Source organism: Rhinolophus ferrumequinum, chromosome 7 (assembly GCF_004115265.2).
Source record: "Rhinolophus ferrumequinum isolate MPI-CBG mRhiFer1 chromosome 7, mRhiFer1_v1.p, whole genome shotgun sequence".
NCBI classification, from domain to species: Eukaryota; Metazoa; Chordata; class Mammalia; order Chiroptera; family Rhinolophidae; genus Rhinolophus; species Rhinolophus ferrumequinum.
Window position 1 is genome coordinate 46,701,780 of NC_046290.1, and position 13,299 is coordinate 46,715,078.

The window sequence follows — 13,299 nt, forward strand, 5'->3', positions numbered from 1 at the left end:
CTCCTAGACTCCTTAACCCACTCATCCAATTTGTGAGGTTAGTTTCATTAAACATCGATGACTATGATCCAGAAGCCCATTTAAGTGGGTCCACACAGGGCACAATGTGTTGAAATGAGGGCCGAGGAAGGGCTCCATTGTCACCCTCTCCCTCTCTTCTCTCAGGGTGACTTACGGAATGTATCTTGTGACCTAGGAAGGTGCCAGTGCCAGTCTGTATAAAAAGTATTAGTAAAACTTAAGTTAAATGACATTATAAACAAATAAATATAGAACTTTTTATAGTTTCCTCCTGGCCAAGTGTGTCCCCTGGGGGTTACTGTACTAAATGTCACAATTTGAGTTGCTGTGTGCCTGTTTTCTTAAGACAAGTCCCTTAAGTCCTCTAGCTGGGCTGTGGCCCAGGAACCAGAGCCAGGCTTGGCCTGGTGAACAGAACCCTGTCCCAGTTCCGTTCTCTGTGGGGTGGGGGACGCGGAGCCAGTGAATGGGTGGTGGTGAGTCTCTCTGTCTGCCTCATTCAGAATTCTCCTGCGACCTACTTTTCACTTTCTCCCAATCTTTAGGTCTCTTTTGTTCAGCTGTGAGCTCCTTGAGAGTTAGACCACTTTCAGGCCATCCCTGTGGAATACCTGGCCCCCTGTAGTGCTCAGTGACCACCCTCCCCTGTTTACTTATTGAGGTATAATTGACCTACAGCATCTTATTTGTTTTGGATGTACAATACGATGACCCAGTATTTCTATATATTGCAGAATGATCACCACAGTAAGTTTAGTTAACATCTGTCACCATATGTAGTGACAGAATTTATTTTCCTTGAGATCTACTCTCTTAGCAACTTTTGAATATGCAATGCAGTACGATTAACTGTAGCCACCAACCTGCACATTATATCCCCATGACTTATAACTGGAAGTTTGCATCTATCTGATTCCTTTCAATAAACTCTTCTTGAATGATGCTGGCTCCTTTTTTCTGTAAGTGGGAAGCTGGTTTCCGGGTGTGGGCTTTAAAGGGGCAGGCCCATCCAAAGGCAGATGAGATGCTGGTGAAGAGGTTGGTTAGTGTGACAGTGGCCTGCATCTCTGCAGATGGAAATCTCTGGCTCTCTCTAAGATCGGCATTAGAACTGCTGTCACCATGGGCTCCTGCCTTGTTCAGCCAAAAGTGGATTCTGACCTCTGAGAAGCCTACAATCCAAGCGATTAACTAAGGTGAAAGTTCCAACATGTTTATGTTGACTCTTCTTGGCTTTCTGAAATATGATTTCTATTCTGGGAGCAGTCAGTGGGATAATGTCTAGGGTGACAGATTTTCCTTATATGTGGGATTTAACATGAAAGAAGAAAGGGGGAGAGTATTGTATACAGATAGCATCTCATCTTTGTGTTCTTCTATAATTTTGTCTCTGCAGTTTTTCCATCTAATGAGTTACACTGCCGTCGACAATGTTGACAACTAAAGGGCAGGACATAACTCAGCTGGTTGGCTGTGGGGCCTCCTACAATAACTACTCTCCTTTTTATTTGTAGATGCGGAAGCCATGGAGTTGAGCTGCAGTGAAGTACCTCTTTACGTAAGTTCCTAAGCATTGGGCTTCAAGTCTAAGTGGTCCTTTCTTAGACTCAAAACCCATGTGACTGAAGTGGGGAGAAAGACTTTGCTCACTATTGAGTTGAGGCTTTTTAAAAACAACACACAGTGTTACTATCTAGCTTAAGTATTTGCATCGAAGCCTTTTAAAACTGGTTGGCTCCTGGTACCAAAGTCTCAGGTTTAATTATATTTCCCTGAGTAATTTTTTTTTTAACTGTATAATTTCTGGACTCAGAAATACTCAGTTCATTCATATGGATGATTTTTTGAACATATTATGATAATAGCCAAGAACGTGTTCTGTGTGTGTCTATTGTGGGGAAGATTTACTGATAATTGTCAGCGAAAAGCATGAAATATACAAAGGAAAAAGTGCTAGGACATATATAGAATAAGTGGGGGATTGGGTGACAGATGCCTGGTGAAATTCCTCGTCAGATGTGCCTTCTAGGTTGAGGGAGGGTTCTGTTCTTGATTGCAGATGCTGGGTGTCCCAGGGAAGGGAACTGATTGTCTCCTCTCATATAAAATGGCAGATGGCCTCCTCTTCCCTTTGTCCTCATTTCAGACAAAACCTCATTTCTTGGAATCGGTGTTGATGGGGGATGTGGGGATGGATGTGTAGGAGAACTGCTGTCTCAGGAGGCCTTTGAATCATCACTCATGGAATCCAGCAAGAGGATCTAGAATAAGTATATGACCTTAGTTCAGATTTATCCTCAATAGAACAAAATCAAGTTTAATCACAGTCCTCAGTCAGTTAAAATATAGTAATTCACTTCCCCTTACCACACTTCACTACCCAGGCAGCCCTTCTTCCTCCCACCACTGCCCGCTTTTACACATATCACACTGTATTCTCTGGAGAAAGACAACATGATAAATAGTAAACAGATATCAAAATAATAAAACTGCCGCCTAGGTTATCCAGTGGGTTTATAGTAATTCTCTCTAGGTTGTTATTAGCAGGTCATAAAATGTGTCTATAGACAGGCTTAACCCAGCCATAATGAAAGATTTTAAAAAAAGAGTAATCCAAGGCTAAATTGTAAAGTACTCCCAAATTTTACTTTTTTTGGTGTACCTCCCTCCTTCTTTTCTCTATTCATTTTACCCTGCTCCCCCAACTCAAACCAAACAAACAAATCCACAAATTTAATCATGACCTAAAACCTTACAGTTGGTCAACATACCTGTGTAGCTATTTTGAACTCAGACCTTCTAGATTATGCTCAGACTTAGGCAATTAGCAATGACTAAGGAGAGAAGAGAGACCAAACAAAACCAAAATTTTTCGTCTAATTATCAAATATGTGCTAATTAGAATAAAATGAAAAATACAGAAGTGTTAAGAAAATAAGTCATTCAGAATCTCACCCCATATAGATAATGCTATGTTAAAACATTAATTTATCAATTCTAAGGTACAATTTTTTTTCGTATTTTAACATCTCTGAAACTGAAATACTCTTATATGCCTTGTGCATCCTGGCAGATGTAATGATGTAGCTGTCATCACCTACACATGTATGAGCTTGGTCACAATGGTTCATATTGTCACTTCAGATTTCTTATGAACCTCGCTGGTACGACATGAATTGCTTTCAAAATTATTTTACCATGATTTGGCATTAAAAGGCAAAGTTGCTGTGTATATAGAAAGACATGGAAACAGCAGCTTGATACATGATGAAATCTGTATAAATAAATTTAGAAGAGCTCTATTTAATATGTTTAAAATAGAACTCTAGTGTCATAATTAGCAATTTTTTCTTTTAGTGGAAGATAAAATGCATATTATAACTGATGGTATCTTATATTAATCGTGTATATTTCATATGTACATAACTGACTCGCATTATATATATGGGTTGTAACCTGTTTTTTTCACTTAAAATTTTATGTCAATGTTATTGCAGATTGACCTAAACCAATCTGACCATTTGGCCTCAGGTAATAAGGAGGTCAGTGGGGGTATATTATAATGAAAACAAGGCTTAAACCAAATTCCACCAAATAAGTAGTAATATGTAAAGAGAGCAGACACAAAACTGTACTGCAACTTTCTACTGTATCTTGGTGGGAGCCTCTTCTCTGCCCTTCTGTCTTCAGTGGTTTGATAAATATTCATTTCTAGTTTCAACTACAATCTTGTTTATGAACCTTTAATATTTTAAAATTCATATTGTATTTCATATTTATTATTTGAAAAAAGCAAAAAGGAAAAATCAAAACCATATTTAATCCTGTCATCCATGATAAGCGCTGTTTACATTTTGGTATTTTTTCTTCCAGAGTTTTATCTATATTTTTGTTGAATTTCATTGAAGGTTTTTTTGGCATTTATTTAGATGATGTGTTTTTAATCATTTGACTGATTGTGATATATTGGATGTCTTAATTTTGATATTTTCATGTACTTCTAGCAGTTGTATTTAGTTGTTATAACTGGTTCTTTTGGAAAAATAAGATAACTCTGGTAAGTGTGTGATTAAGATAAAACCCAAACAAAACTAGAAATTGTGGAGTCCATAGCATATTGAGATGATATCTTAAAGTAACAAAATATTCTTGCCTCCTTTGTCATAGGTTAATTGACCATATAGGCACAGGTTTATTTCTGTGCTTTCTGTTCTGTTCCATTCATCTAGGTGTCTTTTTTTAAATTTATTTTTATTCCAGTACCATGCAGTTTTGATTACCATAGCCTTGTAATAAAGTTTGTTATCAGGTAGGGTGATATCTTCAACTTTGTTCTTCTTCCTTGAGATTGCGGTGGCTATTTGGGAGGCTTTTATGGTTCTGTATAAATTTGAGGATTATTTAGTTCTGTGAAAAATGCCATTGGTATTTTGATAGGGATTGCAATGAATCTATAAATTGCTTTGGGTAGTGTGGGCATACTAATGATGTTCTTCCTATCCATGAGTATAGTATATGCTTCAGTTTATTTGCATCTTCTTCAATTTCTTTCTTTAATATCTTATAATTTTCTAAGTACAGATCTTTTACTTCCTTGGTTAAATTTATTCCTAGGTATTTTTTTAATGCAATTGTAAATGGGATTGTTTTTTAAATTTCTCTTTTTGATAGTTTGTTTATATAAATTTTGAAGTGATCCCTCTTATAAGTCTAAGGGGATAAGTCTAGACTATCAGATCCCCCTGATAGTCTAAGTGTATAAAAATGCAACTGATTTCTGAATATTAATTTTGTATCCTGCTACTTTACAGAATTCATTTATCAGTTCTACTAGTTTTTTGGTGGACTCTTTAGGGTACTCTTTATATAGTGTCATGCCATCAGCAAATAGTGGCATTTTTACTTATTCCTTTCCAACTTGGATGCATTTATCAATTTATTTTTTCTTGTCTGATTGCTGTGGCTAGGACTACCAATTCTATGTTGAATAAAAGTGGTGAAAGTGCCCATCCTTGTCTTGCTTCTGATCTTAAGGAAAATGCTTTTAGCTTTTCCCCTTTGAATATGTTAGCAGTGTGTTTGTCATATATGGACTTTATTATGTTGAGGTATGGTCCCTCTATTCCCACTTTGCTGAGTTTTTTTTTTTTTTTATCATAAATGGATGCTGGTGTTTGTCAAATGTTTTTTCTGCATCTACTGATACATGACTTTTAGCCTTCATTTTGTTTATGTAGTGTATCACGTAATTTGATTTGCAGATATTAAACCAATCTTACATCCCAGGAATAAATCCTACTTGATCATGGTGTACGATCTTTTTAATGTATTGCTGAATTTGGTTTGCTAGTACTTTGTTGAGGATTTTGGCATTTATATTCATCAGGGATATCGGACTATAATTTTCTTTTGTAATGTCTGTGCCTGGTTTTGGAATCATGGTAATAGTTGCCTCATAAAATGAGCTTGGGAGCTTTCCCTCCTCTTGAGTTTTTTGGAATAGTTTGAAAAGAATAGGTGTTAATTCTTCTTTGAATGTTTAGTAAAATTCACCTGTGAAGCCTTCTGGTCCAGGACTTTTGTGTGTCGTGTTGTTTTTTTTGATTACTGATTTCATTTTGTTAGTAGTAATTGATCTGTTCAGATTTTCTTTTTCTTCTTGATTCAGTCTTGGAAGATTGTATATTTCTAGGAATTTATCCATTTCTTCCAGATATCCAATTTGTTGACATTTGTATTATTTTCCTATAATCCTTTGCATTTCTGTGGTGTCAGTTGTCACTTCTCTTTCATTTCTGAATTTATTTATTTGGATCCTCTTTTTTTTTTCTTGATGAGTCTGGTTAAAGGTTTATCAATTTTGTTTATCTTCTCAAATAACCAGCTCTTGATTTCATTGATTTTTTTTGTATTATTTTTTTAGACTCTGTTTTGTTTATTTCCACTCTGATCTTTATTATTTCCTTCCTTCTATGCTTTTTGGGCTTTCTTTTTTCCTTTTTATTTTCTTTCTTTCTTTCTTTTTTTTTTTTTTTGCTGTTCTTTTTCTGGTTCCGTTAGGTGTAAGGTTAGATTGTTCATTTGAGATTCGTCTTATTTCTTGAGGTAGGCCTGTAGTGCTATGACTGTCCCTCTTAGGACTGCTTTTGCTGTATCCTATAGATTTTGGGTTGTTGTATTTTCATTTTTATGTGTCTCAAGGTATCTTTTGATTTCTTCCCTGATCTCATTGTTAACCCACTCATCGTTTAGTAGCATATTATTTAGCCTCCATATATTTGTGTTTTTCAGTTTTTTTCTTCCAATTGATGTCTAATTTCATACCATTGTGGTATGGAGAGAATATGCTTGATATGATTTCAGTCTTCTTAAGTTTATTGAGACTTGTTTTATAGCCTAATATGTGATCTATCCTGGAAAGTATTCTATGTGTAATTGAAAAGAATGCATATTCTGTTGCTTTAGGATGAAATGCTCTAATAATATCAATTAAATCCATCTGTGCTAGTGTGTCATTAAAGCCTCTGTTTCCTTGTTGATTTTCTGTCTGGAAGATCTATCCATTGGTGTCAATGAGGTGTTAAAGCCCCCACTAATACTATGATTGTATTAGTACTGTTGATCTTTCCATTTATTTTCATCAATATTTGCTTTATATATTTAAGAGCTCCTATGTTGGGTGCATAAATGTTTGCAAGGTTTATATCCTCTTGATGAATTGATTCCTTTATCATTAAGAAATGTATCCTTTGTCTCTTATTGTAACCTTTGTTTTAAAGTCTATTTTTTCTGATATAAGTATTGATACCCCAGCTCTTTTTTCATTTCCATTTGTAGGAAATATATTTTTCTTCCCCTTTACTTTCAAACTGTGGGTGTCTTTCTATCTGAAGTGTGTCTCTTGTAGATAAAATATAGATGGGTATTTTTTTCTCATCCGTTCAGCTACCTTATGTCTTTTGACTGGAGCATTTAATCCATTTATATTTAAAGTGATTATTGATAGAGACGTAGTCGTTGCCATTTTATTATTCATATTTATGTTCTTTTATTCCCCTTTCCTCTTCTTCTTAGAGAAATCCCTTTAACATAATAATGACTGAAAACTTCCTTAACACGGTGAAGGAAATAGACATACAAGTCCTGGAAGTGCAGAGACTCCCACTGGTGAACTTCTTTAGCTGTTTCTTATCTGGGAAGTTTCTTTCACCTCTCCTTTGATTTTTAATGATAGCATTCCTGGGTAGAATAGTCTTGGTCGTAGATCCTTGCTTTTCATCACTTTGAATATTTTGTGCCAATAGCTTCTTGTCTGCAGTTTCTGTTGAGAAATCAGCTGACAATTTTGTGGGAGCTCCTTTGCAGGTAAGTAACTGCTTTTCACTTGCTGCTTTTAAGATTCTCTCTTTGTCTTTAAACTTTGGCATTTTAATTATGATCTGTCTTGGTGTGGGCCTGTTTGGGTTCATCTTGTTTGGGACTCTCTGTACTTCCAGGACTTGTATGTCTGTTTCCTTCACTATGTTAAGGAAGTTTTCAGTCATTATTTCTTCAAACAGGTTCTCAATCCCTTGCTCTATGTCTTCTCCTTCTGGTGCCCCTATGATGTAATTTTTACACTTGATGTTCTCCCAGCAGTCCCTTAAACTATCCTCATTAAAAAAAATTTTTTTTTCCTTTTTGCTATTCTGATTGGATGTTTTCTGCTGCCTTATCTTCCAAATTACTGATTTGGTCCTCTGCTTCATCTAATCTGTTGTTTCTGTCTGCTAGTTTATTCTTCATTTTTGACTGTTCTTTCTTTCTTTGTTTCTTTGTTTTTTGTTTGTTTGTTTGTTTCCTTTTTTATCATTTTATGTCCTTTTTAATGCTTGCTATCTCTTTGTTGAAGTTCTCACTGAGTTAATCTATTCTTCCCCTAAATTCACTGAGCACCCTTATAACCAGTATTTTAACCTCTGTATCTGGTAGGTTTCTTGCCTCCATTTCATTTAGCTCTTTTTCTTTTTTCTAGAGGAGTTTTCTCCTATTCTTTCATTTGGGACATATTTCTTTGTCTCCTCATTTTGTCTGCCTGTCTGTGTTTGTTTCTAAGTATTAGGTAGATATGCTATGTCTCCCAGTCTTGGCAGGGTGGCCTTATGTAGTAGGTGTCCTGTGGGGCTCAGGGGTGCTGTGTCCATGATCACCTGGGCCAGGTGCTCTAGGAGTGTCCCTTTGTGTGGGTTGTGTGTGTGCTCCTGTTGTAGTTGAGCCTTGTTGGCATGTCAGTGGGTGGGGATTGACTTTCAGGTGGGGATTGACTGGAGATTGACCATGACCACAGTATAGTCACTGCTGTGTGTGGGCTGACCCCATGGAGTGGGTTTTGCCCCAGTGGGGCTCTGGTGCCTGCCAAGTCCACCCTTTGGTTGTGCCATGTGTGGAGCTAATTGGGTGGTGCTCTGTTGTGATCTGAAGCTGGCAACTGGGTGTGTTGGTTCTTGGGCTTCTTGGGAGGGGCTCCCATGCAAGCCAAAGTCAGCCACTGCCTGTAACTGGCCTGGAGCCACTTGGTAGGAGGTACAAAGTGATCCTTGTTTGGTAGCTGCCTTTGCTGGGCCTGGAGGTGCATGCAGAGGCCACACTGTGAACCAAGTCTAACTGCTTCCAGTACCAGGCCTGGAGCCACTCAGCAAAAGGCACAGGGCACCCCAAGGCATGCCACCACCTGCCAGCTGCCTGTAAGGCACAGCTGCTATAAGAGCCTTGGGTGGTACGTGAGTTGGATGAGGCAGGGTCTCGGCTTCAACAGGGTAGGGTGAGTGGTGTTCACCAAGTTAATGTATATTCAGATTTGATGACAGTGCCAAGCCTGGGGCCACTCTGTAAGAAACATAGGATACACTGAGGCCAGCCATTGCTTGCTTAGGACTTGTGGACCTTTGAGAGTTTTATGAAAGACTGCAGCATGGGCCAATCCTGGTTGTCTGCTGATGAAAAAGCCTCTGGCAGTGCATGAATTGGGTGGAGTGCAGTTTCAGGGGTCGTCAGGGTGGGGCAAATGGTGTTCACCGGGTTAATGCAGGTTTAGATCTGGCCCGTTGTGGGGGAGGGCTCAACACAGGAAAGATGGCACCTACTTGCCATCTCTGTGGGAGGAGGGCTCAACACAGAGACAATGGTGGTTGTCCTTTCAGCCCTCCCTCTGAAGCCACACAACTAAGTTTCTCCCTGTATGTCTCTGTCTCGTTACCTGAGCCTAGGATGTATGCCTGCAAGCGAGTGAATCTGTATACAGACCCTTTAAAGATACACCTGGGTTTCTAGCAGTCTCTCATCTCACCTGGACAGACTGAATCATCACCAATTTTCACAGCCTGATGTGTGGGGGCTCCTCTTCCTGGCACTGGTGCTCTGGGCTGGGGAGCCTGGTATGGGGCTGGGACCCCTCACTCCTCAGGGGTGATCTCTGTAGCTGAGATATTCCTTCAGATTCTTAACATCCACATGGAGGTTTGGGGCCAGCCCATGTGGCATCTTCATCATTTCTACCAGTTTTGATGTGGCTTCTTATTTATATCCTTAGTTATAGGACTTCTATTCAGCTAGTCTTCAGATGGTTCTCCAGGTTAATTGTTCTGTAATTTAGTTGTAGTTTTCATGTGGTCATGGAAGAGGTGAGAACAACATTTACGTACTCCGCCATCTTGACCAGAACCTCAACTTTCTTTTTAAACTTTTATTCTTTTATGTTCACTATTTTTTCCCGTTAGAATAATTTTATTATAAAAGGGGGAACTCTTCTTTCTTCTTTTGGACTGTTCTTCTTTTGGGGATCTGAATTCTGGAGGGATGTTTTTTTTATTTTCCACTTAAGTTTTCCGTAATGTCAAGTTTTGGGTTTTTTTTTTTTTTTTTTCCCTTTCTGCTTGCCAGCACATTTTAAAATTTCATTACTTTGTTTTTAGTTTCTATGTAGTATTTTCGAATATTGGTCTGTTTGTTCTTATGCTCATGTAGTTTTATAGAGATAATCTTTTATATTTTATTGTGAGTACAAAGCAAGAACTGAAAAAATTTTATTTCTCTTTCTCCCAGGAATCTGTTTCAGAGGGAGGTGCAGTCTCTGATTCTGTCTGTTCTGCTGTAAATTTGTTTTGGCTTTTTGGGGCACACATTTTTTTTTTCTCAACTTTTTTTTGGCAAATATTTCTGTTTGCTCATCTTCAGGAAAGATACGCTATCTTAGTATTAGGGATGCAGGGATATTCCTGAACTCAGCCACGGATTCACTCTAACTTTTAAAATGAACCATGGAGGTCCACTGAGTTGCTATTACAGAAAAAAAATACTGCACTATAATTAGAGAAGAAGCAGGGATTGGCAAGAATGATAGCCAAGAGTTTTACAATATCTATTTGAAAATCTTAGGGATGTGAGCATTGTAAATCCAAGTTTCAGCCTCTGAGCAGCTTCCTGAATCTGTACTTAAAGGGGCACTAAAGGAACAGTTCTGGAAGGCCAGGCTGTTCCTAACAGAAAAGATTGCAGAGGCATGCTGTCTGGGCTTAATTTTTAAATTGAATGGTAATTTAAGCTCGTGAAGAGTTGTAGAGATGAAGCTAATGAGAAGAGTGAAGGCCTGGAAAAGTATAAATTAGAATTAATATAACTGATCTAAGATGTTTATTTTCTAGTTTGAAACTCTTTGACACCACTTGGGAGTTTGAAAATCCTGTGTTGGAAGTCATAAAGTTATTTTTGCTTTGTTTGTTTTAGTTTGTTGCTTTTAGTCTTTTTGTTATTTTCTAGTTTGTACATAAAAAGAGATAGGAAATGATGCAAGTACAGCTTGAAAGGCGAGATTTTTGCTTACTGGCTATTTGAATTTTGAAAGAGGAAGAGATTTTGCATTCATAAGCTAAATTGCGTATTTTTCCTGGTGAATGGTCTTTGATTACTTTTTAAATTGAGTTTTCTCTAAATTTGTCTTAAGGAATGTTATAAAACATATACACGTTATAGTTATTTACTTATTCACCCAAGAACTGCCCTTTGCACATTAAATAGACTTTTATGTAAATTGCAATTAGCAATTATCTTCCCAAAATATCAGTTCAGTGCTGTGAATAAGACAAGCTCTTTCTGGAGAAATTGTTGCTCAAAACGTTTTCTCCCCTTTTTCCTCAATAAAATAGCTTTATGTTAAATGATTATTTAAAAAACACTTGCCTAGCATTAAAAAAAGTAAGTAAGATTATCAGGAAGAAAGTAAAGTTATTTGAAATTCTAACTTTGTAAGGAATTTCCTTAGTGTTTTGGTGATGCTCCTTTCAGAAATTTGTTATTGCACGCACGTGCGCGTGCGCGCGCACACACACACGATGTTCCATAACAGGAACCATACAGAAAAGCTGTTTTTGTTTTCTTAGATCCCATTAATTATTTCCCCCCCATTTCATTCCTCCTTTTCTGTCCTCCAGCGTAACTCTTGTTGAAACTTAGTGCACTTGTTTTCAATAGCATTAGTGTTCCCTAGGAACTTGTAGGAAATACAGATTCTTGGACCTTACCCCAGACCTACTGTATCAGATACTCTGGGAGTGGGGCCCTGCAATCTGTGTTTTAACATAGACATCAGGTAATTCTGATGTAGTACACTAAACTTTGAGAACCAATGACTTATCTTATGTGCTCATACAATGCTATACATACATATAGACGGATACAAGCTTTAATAAAATCATTAAAAAATCTGCATCATAGTATGTAGGCCTCTCTATCTTTTCCAACTCAGCAGTACTTTGTAAAAACTCCAAGTCATCAGGCATAGCTCAAATTCATTTCTTTTAATGAATGGGTGTTGATCAAAAGCCACTCCCCTGTGGATGGTCCCCATGTTTTGGTTCTTGGCAACCATGAACAAGTATTCACTAGACATCCTTGCCCATATGTCCTTATAGATTGATGCTGTCATCTCTATGGAATAGAATCCCAGGAATGGCATTGCTGAATGAAGGGTGTACATATTTCAAATTTTTAATGGATTGCTTTGCAAATGAGATAGAGGTAACAGTTCACATTTCATTTAGCAATTTTCAGAAATGTCTAATATCTAATTCTTTAGCTTTAATAACTGATAATTATTGAGGGCTTTGTTCTCATTCTCACTGTGCAAAGAAAGGTAGCTTCGTAAATTTTGTGTTATTTTAAAGTTTCAAAAAAAATTCTCTTGCTTGTGATTTAATTTCCACTCCCCTCCCCACCTCATGGAACTTCATTTCTGTTGTTTCCCAAATTTTCATTAATATAAGCATTTAAACCATGGAGATTTTTGTAACATCTGCGGAAGGTGTGTCTGTGAACCTTTGCGTGTGGGCTCTTGCTTTCTTCCACCCTTTACCCTTTAGGCATGTTAATCGTAGCAGCTGACTGAGAAGAGTATCATCATTTCTTTCTCTGGAGGCAGCAAATTGTATAACTGGGCAGTGCAATTTTCACTTCAGTAGCTTGTTGCCAGCTGGATCTAAGCTGCTTCCCTATTCCCTTAGCATTTTATGTTTATATTCTTTTATTCTGAGTCACAGTCTCCTGCTGTTTGGTCCCAAGAACATTGTTTGCTGCTGGACTCGTTGTATATATTAATTGAAGTTTCAATCTGTTGTTCACAGATCTGATTAGCACTTTAGGTAGCTGAGCTAAACCTCTCCCATTCAACCTCTTCTACTTCTGGGGCTCGGTGTGGTTTTCTTGAATCCTTGGCCAAGTGCACTCCTCCTGGTCCCAGCCTTCTAGGGGGAGGAACCGAGGACAGGTCCCTGGGCCTGTTTCCTACCCAGGGAGGCAGCTTCCTATGGAGGTAGTAAGTGACTTGGTGGCTTTGTTCTGCATTCACCTGGCAGACGCCTCCTTCCTGACTCCTGCAGATTCCCTCTGGCTTCTGGTTCCTGTTGAAGGAAATCCTGTCCTGCAGATGCTGCCCCTGCTCTGCTTGTGGCTCTGCATCTCCTGATGGGCCGCCCGCCTCTGCCCATCAGTTTGAAACCTTAGTATGTGAGGGCACCTTTGCCTTTGCTTTGCAGTTGAGGAAAGTGAGGCCTAAAGGCAGAGTGACTTATTTGACCTTGACCAAGTTAATTCAGTTGGTTTGACAAGGGATTTTTAAGTGCTATATTAGAAGCCATAAGAGGTTTTTTTGTTTGTTTGTCCAGAACATTAGTAGCAGATGCCACAATAAGCCTGGGGTTTTCCTGCCTTCTCTGGTTAATTAATAGGACTTTCCCCATTGAGCTGGCA

The 13,299-nt window shown here is 38.1% G+C and overlaps 1 protein-coding gene across 4 annotated transcripts in view; it reads left to right on the forward strand.

The window, feature by feature from the left end:
- Positions 1-13,299, forward strand: part of ARHGEF28 (Rho guanine nucleotide exchange factor 28) — a 284,986-nt gene that overhangs the window by 52,018 nt on the left and 219,669 nt on the right. For all 4 annotated transcript variants that reach the window (XM_033110869.1, XM_033110870.1, XM_033110871.1 and 1 more), the window contains exon 2: positions 1,536-1,579. In XM_033110869.1, coding sequence (XP_032966760.1) covers positions 1,547-1,579 — 33 coding nt within the window. In that variant the 5' untranslated portion in view covers positions 1,536-1,546. The remainder of the gene's footprint in view (positions 1-1,535; positions 1,580-13,299) is intronic.